The sequence below is a fragment of the Nicotiana attenuata genome, unplaced genomic scaffold (genome assembly GCF_001879085.1).
Source record: "Nicotiana attenuata strain UT unplaced genomic scaffold, NIATTr2, whole genome shotgun sequence".
Lineage (NCBI taxonomy): Eukaryota > Viridiplantae > Streptophyta > Magnoliopsida > Solanales > Solanaceae > Nicotiana > Nicotiana attenuata.
In genome coordinates, this window is record NW_017674054.1 from 23,963 (window position 1) to 39,108 (window position 15,146).

Sequence of the window (15,146 nt, forward strand, 5' to 3'; positions counted from 1 at the left end):
GATAAGATTATATTTGAATTTATACTGCATTTTTTTTCTATTTGGGAAAAAATTATTTTGTTCATTAACTCACATTTTCAGATTTTCATTCATATACAAAGAATAAGATTTCAATTTTAAATCGTGCTAAAAGAACATTTCAATGAAAGTTCAAATTGTCGCTACTCCCTTAGGTATTAGTAGCTCCAAAAAAGAAGAAAAACACTAAAACTGGACCTTTGAGAAAATAAAATCATTGACAAATGACATTATGAGTATTCGAAAAAACTATATCTTCATAAAGGATGATTTAAAATCCATTAAAATTATCCAGAAGAAGTTTATTTCTAGTAAAATAAGGTATATAATACATCAAAAAGTGTCAACATAAACAAATACTATTTCTTTCTCTCCTAGCGGCTAGTAGTATTGTTGGGCGATGTGCACAAATAGCCACTAACAGCTCCTGTCTTTATTTTAAAGTCAGTGTTTTAATTGTCTTTAGTCTTTAGCCACTGGTTTAATAAACTTTAACTGCCCGGACGAAAATACCCTTCTGCTCATGTCCTTAACTTCAGGACTTCAGGACTACATGTCCTTAACTTTTGAACTTGAAACTCTAAGTTCAGGACTTCAAGACTACATGTCCTTAACTTTTAAACCTGTAACTCTAAGTTCAGGACTACATGTCCTTAATTTTTGAACTTGGAACTCTAAGTTCAGGACTTCAAGGCTACATGTCCTTAACTTTTGAACTTGGAACTCAAACTTCAAGACCAAGCGTCCTTAACTTTTGAACTTGTAAGTCAAAGTTAAGGACCTATTGTCCTTAACTTTTGAACTTGTAACTGTAAGTTAAGTACTGCTTGTCCTTAACTTTTGAACGTGTAACTGTAAGTTAAGGACCGTCTGTCCTTAACTTTTGAACTTGGAAGTTGTCCTTAACTTTTGAACTTGTAACTGTAAGTTAAGGACTGCTTGTCCTTAACTTTTGAACGTGTAACTGTGAGTTAAGGACTGTCTGTCCTTAACTTTTGAACTTGGAAATCAAAGTTAAGAACCTATTGTCCTTAACTTTTGAACTTGTAACTGTAAGTTAAGGACTGCCTGTCCTTAACTTTTGGGCTTCTTAGCCTAAGTTCAGGACCTATTATCCTTAACTTTTAATTTATTTTAACACAAAATAAATTAAATGCAAACACACAATAAGGATAATAACGTACAATATTTAACAAGGTAGAATGATGCTATAAAGTAATTCAATAAATATGCACCTCCAAGAGATCATCCTAATTCCAAACTTAGATTTATTTTATTATGAGCTAGCTTGGTTAGCTTCTTTTCGACAATGTATGATTACAATTAATATTATATTGAAACATTAGCCTTTTGATCCATATAACAGTCTTTTCCATCTTCTAATGTACTTTATAATTCCCATCAATTGTGTTAATTAGCAGTAGCATAAAATTTGTTTCTAGAATTAATAAGCTCATGACGAAAAGTTAACAGCAGGAGATCTATTTGAAACCTCAACAGATAGCGGTACAGTTCTCCCTAACACATGAAAGAGATAGAAGAAAGGGTAACACAGTCTTGTCATATTAATTTTAATAGACTAGTGGCTACTATTGCTAAGCATTAAAAATGCTGGATAAAAAGTAAATACCACTTTAAATAGTGGCTACCCCATGCCATTTCTACTGGTATTGTTTCATGCTCATCGGTACTGTTTCTGCTTCCTCTCTTCAATTCACAATATGATCAATGTCGGCCCACTTTTCTTGACACTTGGGCCTGGGCCGAACTCAACTCACTATTTTTCCTTAAAGTAGTAGAGTGCTAGCCCACGCACATTTTAGGCTCAACCCACAGTTATACCCTCTTTCCCTACACAGAGACGCCATTGCTGAGAGTTCCGAATTACAGTGACAATCATGGGAAGTCGATTAGGAAGAAGAGTTGTAAACTTCGCTAATCTTCCGATTAAGCTTCTCATGCCTTCCTCTTTCTCCAACATCACTGAGATCTCCCTCAAAACCATCCCCTCTGCTTCCAAGGTAACATCTTTTTTACTATATTTCACATTATTACTACTCCATCCGATCCCATTTTATGTTATGGTGTTTGGCTCGACACATAATTTTAAAAAAAAAAAGACTTTTGAAACAAGCCATACATATTTCTCTATCTATTTTGTTCTATTCAATAATAAGCGATTCTCTGATACCAAAGATTTTTAATATTTGTTAGAATTATATGTATAGATTGAGATAAAGAGGGTATTGGAGTCATTGTACGGCTTTGAAGTTGAAAAGGTCCAAACTTTAAACATGGATGGAAAGAAGAAGAAGAGAGGTGGGCTATTAATTGCTAAACCTGACTACAAAAAAGCTTATGTTACACTTAAGAACCCTTTGTCCATATCGAGGGATCTTTATCCTATACGAATGATCGAAGAGGAAAAGAAAAATATGAGCAAGAAATCTAAGTCTAGCATTGTTGAGGATGACGAGCCTAAGAAGATGCATTGGCTTGACGAGAAGAGAGACACGAGGAGTAGTTCAGAGAGGAGATTCAGTCGTGGTCGTGATCGTGAACGTGGTGGAGAACGTTCTTCAGATGTTGGTGCTGCAGCAGCAAAGTTCCCTTGGAGCAGTATGAGGTCTTATGCTCCTAGGTAAATCATCTATTTTCTTTGGAATAATTTGAATTTTCTTGGAAATGTTGTTAGTTTAATTTTGAAAAGCTAGATGGAGTTCTATGGTTTTATGTTAATTATATATTGGAGGCATGTAAAACTTTGTAGCTTGAACCAGATGAGCTGCTTTCCAGTTATTGAGTCAAACTAATGTTCAAAGATGCACTTTGTAGTATGGGGAAAGTATTCTTTGGAAGAAATAGCGGTGATGTACTTATTTTATGTTCAATCTTGAAATGGGTATTAGAAAGTTCAGGATATCTTTTACTGATGGAATACTCAAAGCTAAACAAAACCACTTGATTGGAAAAGAAATTCAGCAAATTTAAGTGAATTTGTGACTGCTACACATGATGGAACTGTGAAATGATCAGGTAAATGTGCCATTGACAAAGAAACTGATTATGTTACAAACTAGAAAAGCAAATAGTCTGATACTTTATGTTTTTGTTTGAAAATGACTAGGAATTTGTGGGAATATATTGTGTATGCAATTTGGGTCTAGGTTAGACCAGTCTTCTATATCCAGAACAAAGAAATGGTAATCTTGCCAGTTTCGTGTATCAGATATGAGAAAAATGTCAAGTTTGGGAATCTCAGGATATGGGCTGCCTTCAATGAGAACAGCTCTACATTATTATAATAGACTCGCTTTCTTCAGTTTCTTCGATGTCCCATTTTCCGTGGAAAGACCAAATCTTTTAATCTTCCTCCATTCAAATGTTCTGCCTGATAAATTTATGTTATTTGTAAAATGGTCTTTTGTTTCTAGTTTCTTTTTGGTGTATGTATGAGGTCCCTATTCGTATAGGGGATTTGGCTCCTTTTGTTGAGAACTATATTTTGGTGTAGGTTCTCTCTTTTTGGCGTACGGCTTGTATACAGGGTTTCCCCCAATTGTTAATAAAAAATTATACCTTATCAAAAAAGGAAAAGAATCTTATGTTAATTGTTTATATTTTTCATATTCCGGTTGTAGCTCATTGTAGTCTCTCCGGAACGTTTCTGCCTCTTGAATTTTTGCTTTGGCAAGTTTTTTCTTCTTCAAGCGACTTGACTTCTTTCTTTGTATATGACCACCTACTCTCCTTCCTGAGCAAACATCCCCTGCTATATGATCCTTGCATTGCATTGCTACCCTCATCTTCACTTGCTCGTAGAGCCAAATATGCAAGTCTCTCTCTTTGCAGATTCCGACATGTATGAGCATATCTAGAAGGTAGGTTCTAGTATTTGTGCTATATGTTGATTTCTAAGGTTAGGTGACCCTTATCCTCTTTTTAATGGCTTCTTACATCCGTTCTAGGCTTTTCTTTCAATTCAGTTGTTCCATTTTCATCGGTACTGCATTTTCAACAAAAAGTTATCTATTTGCACATGTGAAGACATTAGCTTGAAATTCTGTAGTGTTCGTTTTCTCTTGGAGTTGTCTTACGGCCTTTGGTACATGATTTGTTGTAAGAGCTTTCCATAGTGTCTATTATGCTTGTCTTATGGGCACAGTTCGATAGCAATTTGTGTTGTCCCATCTTTTCAGTATCACAATTTAGCCATGACAATGATTAGATACTAAGGTGTCTATTATACTTTTGAAGATCGAGGTCATTAACTTTTGTTTCATTGTCTATTATCTTTTACTACTATATTTTTCTTATTTTCTGCTTTATTATCTTTATTTTGCACCTACTACTCATATTGCATGATACATACCAAGGATTTCATTCTTTCCTTAGTGCACTATTATTCCTCAAGAAGTGTTTAATTTATAGAGCGGGAACATCATAACTTTTCCTGGATGAATTTCCACTAAATATCTTCCAAGAAATTGAACTGTAGTGTCTTTTAACATCCCGAATGTTTCAGTCTGTGAGATAGCATTCACTTGATTTAAGGACTGTGATGGTGTTGTACCTGATGGAAGGGCGGAAATTGTGGAAAATTCATTCCTGATAATGGACTCCTCCATTATTCTTTTCTCTGTTTTCCTTCACAGTATAGGAAGAGAGTTGTGGTAAGTTCATCAGTTTAGAATTGATTTAACCAAGTATAAAGGATTTCTTTTTATAATCAAGAAATCCCGGAGGGCGAACAATGGGCTATGTATAAAGGATTTTTATGGGCAACACTAGCTTTATTTTTTAAGAATCGGGCTTCTGTTTTTTTCCTCTTTCTTATTAGAGTAATTTCCATTTTCTCCTTTGCTTCTTTATGTTAGTTTGTTTCATGTCTTGTGTGTTGCAGCAGCGGATTTTTTTTTTTTTTAAAATTAAGCTTAATAGTTGTCATGGAAGTAAAGGCAATATGATGATTTTTGTGAAATGTATGAGATTACTCTAGTTTGATAAGTAATTTGTTTTGCCGTTGTCTTGTTTGGTAAGTTCTCTGGAGATGCTTGGAGGCAAAAGGTGTGTCGGTTCCTTATATTATGGCAATTAAGCACATGTATGATGGGGCTAAGACTCGGGCGAGGACAGTAGGAGGCGACTCTGAGCATTTTCCGGTTGAAATGGGGTTACACCAAGGCTCTGCGCTCAGTCCATTCTTATTTGCCCTGGTGATGGATGCGATAACAAACCATATTCAAGGGGAGGTGCCATGGTGCATGCTATTCGCCGATGACATAGTTCTGATTGATGAGTCACGAGCCGGTGTTAACGAGAGATTGGAAGTTTGGAGACAGACTCTTGAGTCTAAGGGTTTCGAGCTAAGTAGAACGAAGACAGAATACCTCAAGTGTAAGTTCAGCGCTGAGCCGGGGGAAGTGGACGTGGATGTGAGGCTTGAGTCACAGGTTATCCCAAGTAGAGGCAGCTTCAAGTACCTTGGTTCGGTTATCCACGGGGGAGGGGAGATCAACGAGGATGTCACACACCGTATTGGGGTAGGATGGATGAAGTGGAGGTTAGCATCTGGAGTCTTGTGTGACAAGAGAGTGCCAACGATACTCAAAGGTAAGTTCTACAAAGCGGTGGTTAGACCGGCCATGATGTATGGGGTTGAGTGTTGGCCTGTTAAGAACTCACATATCCAAAAGATGAAAGTAACAGAAATGAGGATGTTGAGGTGGATGTGCGGGCACACTAGGATGGATAAGATTAGGAATGATGATATTCGGGAGAAGGTGCACGTGGCTCCCATCGATGAAAAGATACGGGAAGCGAGGCTCAGATGATTCGGGCATGTCCAGAGAGGAAGCCCAGATGCTCCAGTAAGGAGGTGTGGACGGCTGGTTGTGGAAGGCACGAGAAGAGGTAGAGGGCGGCCTAAGAAGTATTGGGGAGAGGTGATCAGACAGGATATGGCGAGACTTCAGATTTCCGAGGACATGACACTTGATAGGAAGTTGTGGAGATCGAGTATTACGGTTGTAGGCTAGGAGGTAGTTGAGTTTTGCGTTACTTTGTACCTTTGTGAGCCTAGTCCGGTAGGGTTTTGTCTAAGAGAGCTAGGGGTAATGTCGTGTCTTACTATTTTCTTTTTCGACGTTGGATCCATTTACTAGCCACCGTTTTGCTTTGCATTTTTCTTCTGCATTTTATGTTCCTATTTTTCCTATTATCTCCGTGATGAATCTAATATCCTATCCTTTTGTCTTCTTTTTATTATCTTGAGCCGAGGGTCTTTCGGAAACAGCCTCTCTACCCCTTCGGGGTAGGGGTAAGGTCTGCGTACACACTACCCTCCCCAGACCCCACTTATGGGATTTTGCTGGGTTGTTGTTGTTGTTTGGTAATAATTTCTTGCAAGAATAGATTTTTAGCTAGTATTTACGCTATAATAGTACTTTTCTTTTCTTAGCTTTTCCGCATGTGACTTTTGTTTTCGACTTCTAGCTGGCAGTATTTAGTTTCTGTGGATACCTATGTGATCAGTCATGATGGAAATGGTGTATAATGGCTACGGGACTTTACATGCCCCAAATGGTTATTGTTAGCAAAAGAATAAAAATGTATACAAAAAGACTCTTAGTGTCTGCTTTGGATAAGAATATTTAAGTATTGATTTGGTTGTGTGAGAGACGGAGAGTAAATATACTTTTGCTCCGTACTTGGTGTATGTTCGGCTAAATCTTATGTTCGGTTTATTGAATGATCGCAGACACTAAAAGTCAATATAGTTTTTATTCGACTAAACCAAATAACCTTTCCTCTACACTGATCTAATCCAATATGATCCCTGCAAATCTATTTTCTATTCTTGGTCAAATTAGTATAACAGATGAGATACTCGTAGGTAATCATATAAGAATCTGTTCCAACATCTACTAGAGACTACATTCGTATGAGGATCTTTGCACCCTGCCACTGTTATATAGATTTCTGTACTGATTGCATAGAGATTCCTTCCAGGGTTTGCTGGCATCGATTTACCTCATTCCTCACCATTCTGATCTACATAGCATATTTGATAGTGTTTCTCAAGACTCGATGCAGTATGGATAAGGGTGATTCTTGGACACCAGTCCATGTAAAATAGACTAATGCAAATGCATAGTATCCAATATCTAGGAGAAAATAGACTAACACAAACTGACCATACGCGTTAGATGAATATTCTGGGTATACGAGGGAAAGAAGAGGAATACTTATTTGGCCTATAGTAGATTTTGCATACAGTAATGTAAACAATGTAACGGAGTCTACAGACTTAGCTCGCACTGTCCCGTTTCCTTGTGGAGCAAATGAGTGGGTGGACTCAGATTGTTCTTTAGTTTGTAAATTACAGGAAGATCTATGATTTGTTGATAAAGCTCATATATCTGGTAGGTTCATCACATGGTTTTGTGCCTTGCGTTTCTGTAGGTTCATTCTCTGGATGGAGTTGACCCTTCCCCATTTTTTTTTTCTTGTTCTGGGGTTATCAGGAGTCAAAATAAATATTGTGTTAATATCTGTGTTCTTACTTTAAACTTCTTAACCCCCAGTTTTAGGAATTTTAGGGAACTTAGGAAGGGTGAATAAGAGTAGAGTTGCTAAAGTAAGTAAACTATAGTATTCAAAAATCAGCGCTAATGAAGTGCTGTAATTCACAAAAGTTTCAGGCATCGTCCCGGTTACAAATGAAGGGAGCCCGTAACTTCCTAAAATTCTTCCAGATTATTCACTAAAGTCTAAATAAGCTAAACCTACTGTCTTCGAAGAAGAGTAAATTTGTTGAAAATGTAATATTGTGGATAGACCGGCCATGTTATATGGAGCCGAGTATTGGCCAGTCAAGAATCTCATGCCCAGAAGATAAAAATAGCAGAAATGAGAATGTTGCTGTGGATGTGTGGACATACTAGAAAAGATAAGATTAGGAATGAATATAGTAGGGACAAAGTGGGTGTGGCTCTTGTGGATGAGAAGTTGAGGGAATCGAGGCTGAGATGGTTTGGTCATGTGAAGAGGAGAGACGCTGATGCCCCGGTTAGGAGGTGTGATAGGTTGCCCGTGGCGAGTCAGAGGAGGGGTAGATGGGGTCCTAAGAAGAATTGGGTTGAGGTGATTAGGCAGGACATGACTCTGCTCCAACTTACCGAGGACATGACCCTCGATAGAAAGGTATGGAGGTCGAAAATTAGGGTGGTGGGTTGATAGACAGTCTAGAGTTTTTCCTTGTCTCTTACCAGTAGTAGTAGTACTAGTCGGGTACCTTCCTATTCCTAGTCCCTTGTTTCTAAACAGTATGTCAGTATTAGCAGTAGGATTGACACTATTCTTGTAGTTTAATATCCCTAGATCTCTGTTATTATTCGTTGTATTATTTGCTTACACTGTCTTATTACATTGTTGTTGCTATTGTTTCTCTATTGCTCCTTTTTTTTACGTTCTTGAACCGAGGGTCTTTCGGAAACAACCTCTCTACCCTCTCTACCTTCATAGGTAGGGGTAAGGTCTGTGTACACACTACCATCCCCAGACCCCACTTGTGAGATTCCACTGGGTTGTTGTTGTATAAAGGATATGAATCTTTGTTTGGCCACAGTTTTTATTAAACGTGTCTTTGGAGTTTGTGGATGGAAGTGATGTACTCTTTACTGGTTAGGGGTTCACTAGGTCTATTGACAGCCGCAACTAACAGTTACAGGACTCGGAGAATGTTGTCTGCGACATATTGACTTCAGCTAAAATCATGCAAATAGAAGTTTCAGCGAAGTGATCATTTGTAGCTTAGACGAATATGTGTGTGTGTTGAACTCGCGGGATAAATCTGTTTACCTTCTCATTTTATACCAACAGCCAAATGCTTGGGTTTCTTTATGTTTATGGCCAGGTTAAACCTATTGTTCATACTACAACATAGAACTGTGACCTGTATATCTGAATGCAGTTCGAGCTTGGTAAAGTAGTGGGCTGTAGATTATGAAAGGAAATTACTTTCTTGAACGTTAAGAACAAGCTGCTTTACAAAATTGTAGAATATGAGGTTAATTATTAATTGTCAGTAAAATGTGTTGTTTGCTGGAGGAATAAACAATTTGGACATCAAAGGTACTTACATGCAATTCTGTTGTCCTAAATATGCTCTGGTTTGGAAATATTGTGATACAAATGTTTTCTTTAGTACTTTAGGAATTAGCTAAATTACAGGAACTCATTGCTACCTTTTTTTTCAATGCTGAAGTTTGGGAGCCATATCAGGTAAAGAATTTATTGATGATTAGAACAAAGTTAGACATCAATCCTCAGTCTAGAAATCATATTTAACATTGGGAAAAATAGAGTCCCTATTTTTGTTGAACATAATGGATTTGTTAAAGTTTAGACGATTTGCATCATGTTAAGAAACCGAAGAACAACTATTATTTAAAAAAAATAAGGTTTCCAGTGACGACGTTCTGTGGCAGCCTCTTCACTGTGTCTGTGTGAGTAGCGAAATCTATTTTGTGGCGCAACTATTTACTATTGTAGCGATCACAGCCATCACAAAAGCTAATTTTTTATTATTAGTTTTTATTGTGAGTCATCACAAAAAGTAAACAAATGCGGCAAAAAATAAATTTAAGGTTGGCCGCCACTCAAAACAGTGCTCGCCGCTGAAACCATTACTTATTGGGGCGAAGCGGCACGTACTTTTGGTGGCGACTAAAGAGGTCGCACAGAAACTCATTATTCCTTTAGGGGTCGTTTGGTTGCCGGTTAGAGTTATGCAGGTATTAGTTATACATGTATTAGTTATGCAGGGATTAGTAATGCAGAGATTAGTTATGCAGGTATTAGTTATGCAGAGATTATTTTTTTGAATGTTTGGTTTGTTGTATTAGAAATTGATATACATTATATAAATTTTAAAGTAAAATGTTTGTTTACAACTATACCCCTGGCTTTCTTTTGTATTGTTTTTTCTCTCTTTCCATTTATGTAGGAAACAATTTAGTTAGGAACTTTGGGTGTTACTTTCACTTCTTCGTCATACTACTGAACTATGTGAAGTTTAGACATATTTGATTTTCACTTCTTAGTTTTGGTATTTCCATTTTCTAGTGGCTTCTCCAGTTTGCTTTTGCTAGTTTGTTCTTTAAAAATGAGAGAAGACAAGGTATATAGTTGGCAAGTGAAAGCAAGTGAAACCTGTTGACGGGTTGGCAGAGAAATAAGGAAGCCTTATGTGTAAAGTGATAGGGGTAAATTTGTCATTTCAGTATTTTATCCATGTATTACTAATACATGTATTAGTTATTCCATCTTCTACCCTGCATAAAATAATACACAGATTGACTCATAACTTATACATGTATTATTTATGCATAATTGAAAAATATCAACCAAACATGGTATTAGTTATGCAGAATTTTATACAAAATAACGATTGCCTACCAAACATGGTATAAGTTATGTTACCCCTTATACATGAATAACCTTTCTTCTAACCAGCTACCAAACGACCTCTTAGTATATACTATCTGTTTGTTGAGTTTGATAAGAGTAGCATTCCATCATCATTATGTAGTTCATACAACAGTAGAAATTTCTATTTAGGTCATACATACAACAGTAGAAATTTCTATTTAGGTCATACATACAACAAATTTGCAGTAATAAGTTTTAACCTACGACTAGATTTTCTGTCCCAACTCAGATCTGCAATAGGGACAAGACCGATCTTTTAAAAGCCATTCTAAAATACAAACTCCATGGTAGACATGAGAACACTGGTTAATACAAGAAACAATACAACCTGTAAAAAATTCTTCCCTACAAATTGAACACATATCCAATAAATCAGAATCCTCAAATTTCTTTGCTTCAAATCTCATCTTCTTGATTCTTACTTCTTTCTGTAGAGCTTCAAACTTCGCAATCCTTGAATTCACCTCTCCCAGAGTCCTTTCCCATGTTTTGCGATTATAATCTTCACTCATATTGTTATATATCTCCATAAATTCCGTTTGTGAAAAATAAGTAATTTTTGTAATTCCCAAAACCATGTACGTACTTTCACTAGAAATATTCAGAGCTGCATAATCCAGCATATTCCTAGCGAACTCCACGATTTTTGAAATCAACTTGTCTTTATTTTCCAACGTTGCAATAGTCGCAACATCTCTATACGTTACACCTTTCCACTTTAACTTGTGATCTAAAGAGAAAGGAACATTCATCAAAAATATTATTTTCGATATAATGTCCGATGCATCATCTGATAAAATATCATCATAAGGAATCCAAAAGACGTATTCAGCTTTGTGATCTATGAGGTAAGAAGAAGAAGTCAATTTTGATGAACGGCGTTTTACAAGAACAGTAACCTTAAGTGGAAAACCAACAGTGTCACGAGAGGTTTTGTTCATATCCAACTCACACATGTTTTTTCTTAAACGTGTACCTCCGCCGCATGATTGTGAACATGTAACGCAGACATCAGTACCAGGATCCTTGAACGTGGAACTTGGATCTTGCGTTAATTCTATAGCCGCAACCAAATCGGCTAGAGTTGATAGTTTCAGCATAGTTGCTGACAGACTGTCGGACCTATGTATAGATTAGAGGGGTCACTAGAACTCGTTAGCCTTGGCAAAATTTTCCAATATATGTATGGGTATATATATATGTAGAAATGGTCATATATTTTGATTGGAACCCTTAATCAAAAGTCCGATAGGGCCACTGGTTGAGTAGTCCGCTCATGTGCCCCACCACCCTTCAAACCCTGGTTCGCCTCTGGTTGCTGAAATAGTCTGAGAGTAAATTGTTGTAGGCTTATAAGTATATACCGAAAGAGAGAGATGTTGCTTTTGTAATTCACGTAAATATCATAATTCGATAGGGACTGGTTTTTTGAATCATAGAAGGAATTGGATTTGTTCTTAATTCAGTAAATATTGTTTCTCTTTTTCTTTTTCTCTTTCTCCTACGTTGTGGTGGTTTCCACCGTTTTCTTTTCCTAATTCTTAACAAATTACTACTATTGTCCATTTATATAATATAAAAAAAAATTCAATTGTTTTTCCAAAATTACCCTTATGTACGTATCCCTAAAAAGTCTTTTACTCCTTACATTAAATTATGATGCAACATTTAATTAAGGGTAGCTTAGTCACACTAACTATTTTTGTTTAAAATTTAGTATTTCCTTAATGGGTGAGGCAAATTAATCACTTATTGTTGACCGGAGCAAGTATAACTTAAGCTTTTTCTGTAGGAAGAACTATAGTAATAACAAGGCCCGAAAATTACACTAAATAACTTTCAAAATAGATGGTCTTAATTTTTTGACCCTCGCTTGACGGACAAATCTTTAAGGTCAAAAGTATTGCCTATGGGGCAAGCGAGGGACAAATCAATGAACATTAGATGAGCTAAATATTTTGATTTTATAGGTTAAATATGAGAAATTTCAATGTAAAGACGGTAAATACGAAACAAGCAGAATCTAAAAGTTGGAACATACTGTCAAAGTAAAGATATATCCTAAAGAAGTGTTGTGCCGCCTCTACTTCCAAATTTCCAACAGATACTGAGCCCAGGGGCGGAGCTAGGTGGGTTGAACCCCCTTGGCCGAAAATTAGATTATGTATATGAAGTTAAATATTAGTTTTTATGTATATATTAGGTATTGAAATCCTTAACTTCTTTACGTGTTTATTTTATTTTTTGAATCCCTTTGGCGAAAATCTTGCTTCCGCGACTGACTGGGCCTAGGGTGTTTAAACATGACGAAAGTGATTAAAGTGACAATTTCATCGATCGTCCCTTTTGTATCAATAGTTTAGTAAATGATCCTCTTTTTATGTCTTCTGTAATTGATGATCTTTTATACCATGATCTAAAGATTCTTTTGAACAAATTGAAAATTTATGAGAAAATGTTAAATTATAACCTAAAATTATATAAACTATTGTAAACGTTAAATCACAATCTAAATATTTTGTAAGCAAACTGAAAATTAAATGAGAAAACATTACTCGACTGTAATATTATCCGTAAGGAGTAATTTCTCAAGGGCTTATTTGTACCTTTTAGAGTAAAAATGGCGTGTAGTAGCCACTAATTAAGGGTGTCTTTAATTTTTATCCACTAATTATAATGCTCAGCAAAAATAGCCACTACTAATAGGAAAAAGACAGTTTTACCCTTTCTTCAATGGTTATATTCCCAAACCCTTCTGCAAAAAGAAAGAAGCGATGAAGGTGAAGTATATATCAAGCGCAGTAATGGTAAATGTGAAAAACCCTTCTGAATTTCGAGCTATAGTTCAACACCTCACTGGGAAAAGCCCTCCAAAATCGTCCAATTTTCATCAACAATATGCAAAGACAGAGAATTATCATAATGATGAAGATGCAGCCAAATTAGCTCCTGATCAAAGTTCAAAAAGATTTTCTGGATTTCGGTATCCCTATTAATATATAGTGTAGTAGTTGAGCTTTTCTTTGGCTTTGTTGCTTCAGTTTACATGTCTTGACATTGATCATTTCATATGTTACTCAATGACTAGCTAGCTAGCTACTTTAATTCAGTTTTAGAAATAAAAATATTTTGCTCACCAATAGTAACAGGCAGTCCTTTAACTTATAGTTTCAAGTTCAAAACTTAAGGACTCCTGTCCTTAACTTTGAATTACACGTTCAAAAGTTAAGGACAGGCAGTCCTTAACTTTGAGTTCAAATTTCAAAACTTAAGGACTGTCTATCCTCAACTTTACAAAAGTTAAGGACAGGAGTCCTTAAGTTTGACGTGCAGGTTCAAAAGATAAGGACAGACAGTGCTTAACTTATAGTTTCAAGTTCAAAACTTAAGGACAGACAGTCCTTAAGTTATTGTTTCAAGTTCAAAACTTAAGGACTTTCTGTCCTTAACTTTGAGTTTCAGGTTCAAAAGTTAAGGACAGGCAGTCCTTAACTTATAGTTTCAAGTTCAAAACTTAAGGACAGGCAGTCCTTAAGTTATTGTTTCAAGTTCAAAACTTAAGGACTGTCTGTCCTTCACTTTGAATTTCAAGTTCAAAAGTTAAGGACAGGAGTCCTTAAGTTTGACTTGCAGGTTAAAAAATTATAGAAAGACAGTCCTTAAGTTTGAATAATACGTTCAAAAGTTAAAGACATGCAGTCCTTAACTTTGAGTTCAAAGTTCAAACGTTAAGAACAGGAGTCCTTAAGTTTGAAATGCAGGTTCAAAAGTTAAAGACAGGCAATCCTTAAATTTGAATTACACGTTCAAAAGTTAAGGACAGGGAGTCCTTAACTTTGTGTTTAAAGTTACCTCATTTTAACAACCTCCTCCTCAGAGGCTCAAATAAATTGTACGTTGTTTATATTACTTCGAGTCCTCACAATCTTTAAATCTTCAGAGCGCGCCAGTTACACATCCTTCTCCGATACACTTACCCACTAAATTGCCGCTTTTTCCAAATTTTTTATCTCATGATTTTCCTATTTATAATCTCCAGATCTAATTAACAAACTTCTGTAAAGTCTAGCCAAAATTCTGATAAGATACACATTCTCCTGAAATTCAAATAAAAAATTTGGATGTAAATCTCACGAATGGGAAGTCCGCAACTATAAGAATTATTTCATGCCTTCTTTACTCAACTTGTTAAAGATGGACCATATCTCTGTATATAATTTATTGATGGGTAAATAAACGAGGAAAATAAACTACCATGACATCCATATCCGTGTCTACCAAAGACTAAAGATAGGTATAAGTTATAGCAGAAGGGTATTTTCGTCCAGTCAGGTATAAGATTATTAAACCAGTGGCTAAAGACTAAAAATATTTAAAACACTGACTTTAAAATAAAGACAGGTACTGTTAGTGGCTATTTGTGCACATCAAGCTCTTTTAGAATAGGGACAAGATCTAAACAAATAGACATTTGCGTAAATGGGCCGTGATTAAACATCAAATATCATGGTATAGCCAGTTTTCACACTGGTCAATGAAAAATAGCCGGCGTTTATCAAGTCAATGAAAAATAGCCACTATTTTGCTGCAACAGGGACCGGTCCAGTATAATATACGGGAGTTCTGGTGCATTT

At 36.1% G+C, this 15,146-nt stretch overlaps 1 protein-coding gene across 1 annotated transcript; it reads left to right on the forward strand.

Annotated features, from left to right (window-relative positions):
- Nucleotides 1-1,830: 1,830 nt before the first annotated feature.
- Nucleotides 1,831-2,940, forward strand: LOC109217899. Its single transcript, XM_019382193.1, has 2 exons — nucleotides 1,831-2,039; nucleotides 2,247-2,940. The coding sequence occupies exons 1-2, from the start codon at nucleotides 1,917-1,919 to the stop codon at nucleotides 2,661-2,663; spliced, it is 540 nt and encodes a 179-aa protein (XP_019237738.1). The 5' UTR covers nucleotides 1,831-1,916; the 3' UTR covers nucleotides 2,664-2,940.
- Nucleotides 2,941-15,146: the final 12,206 nt, after the last annotated feature.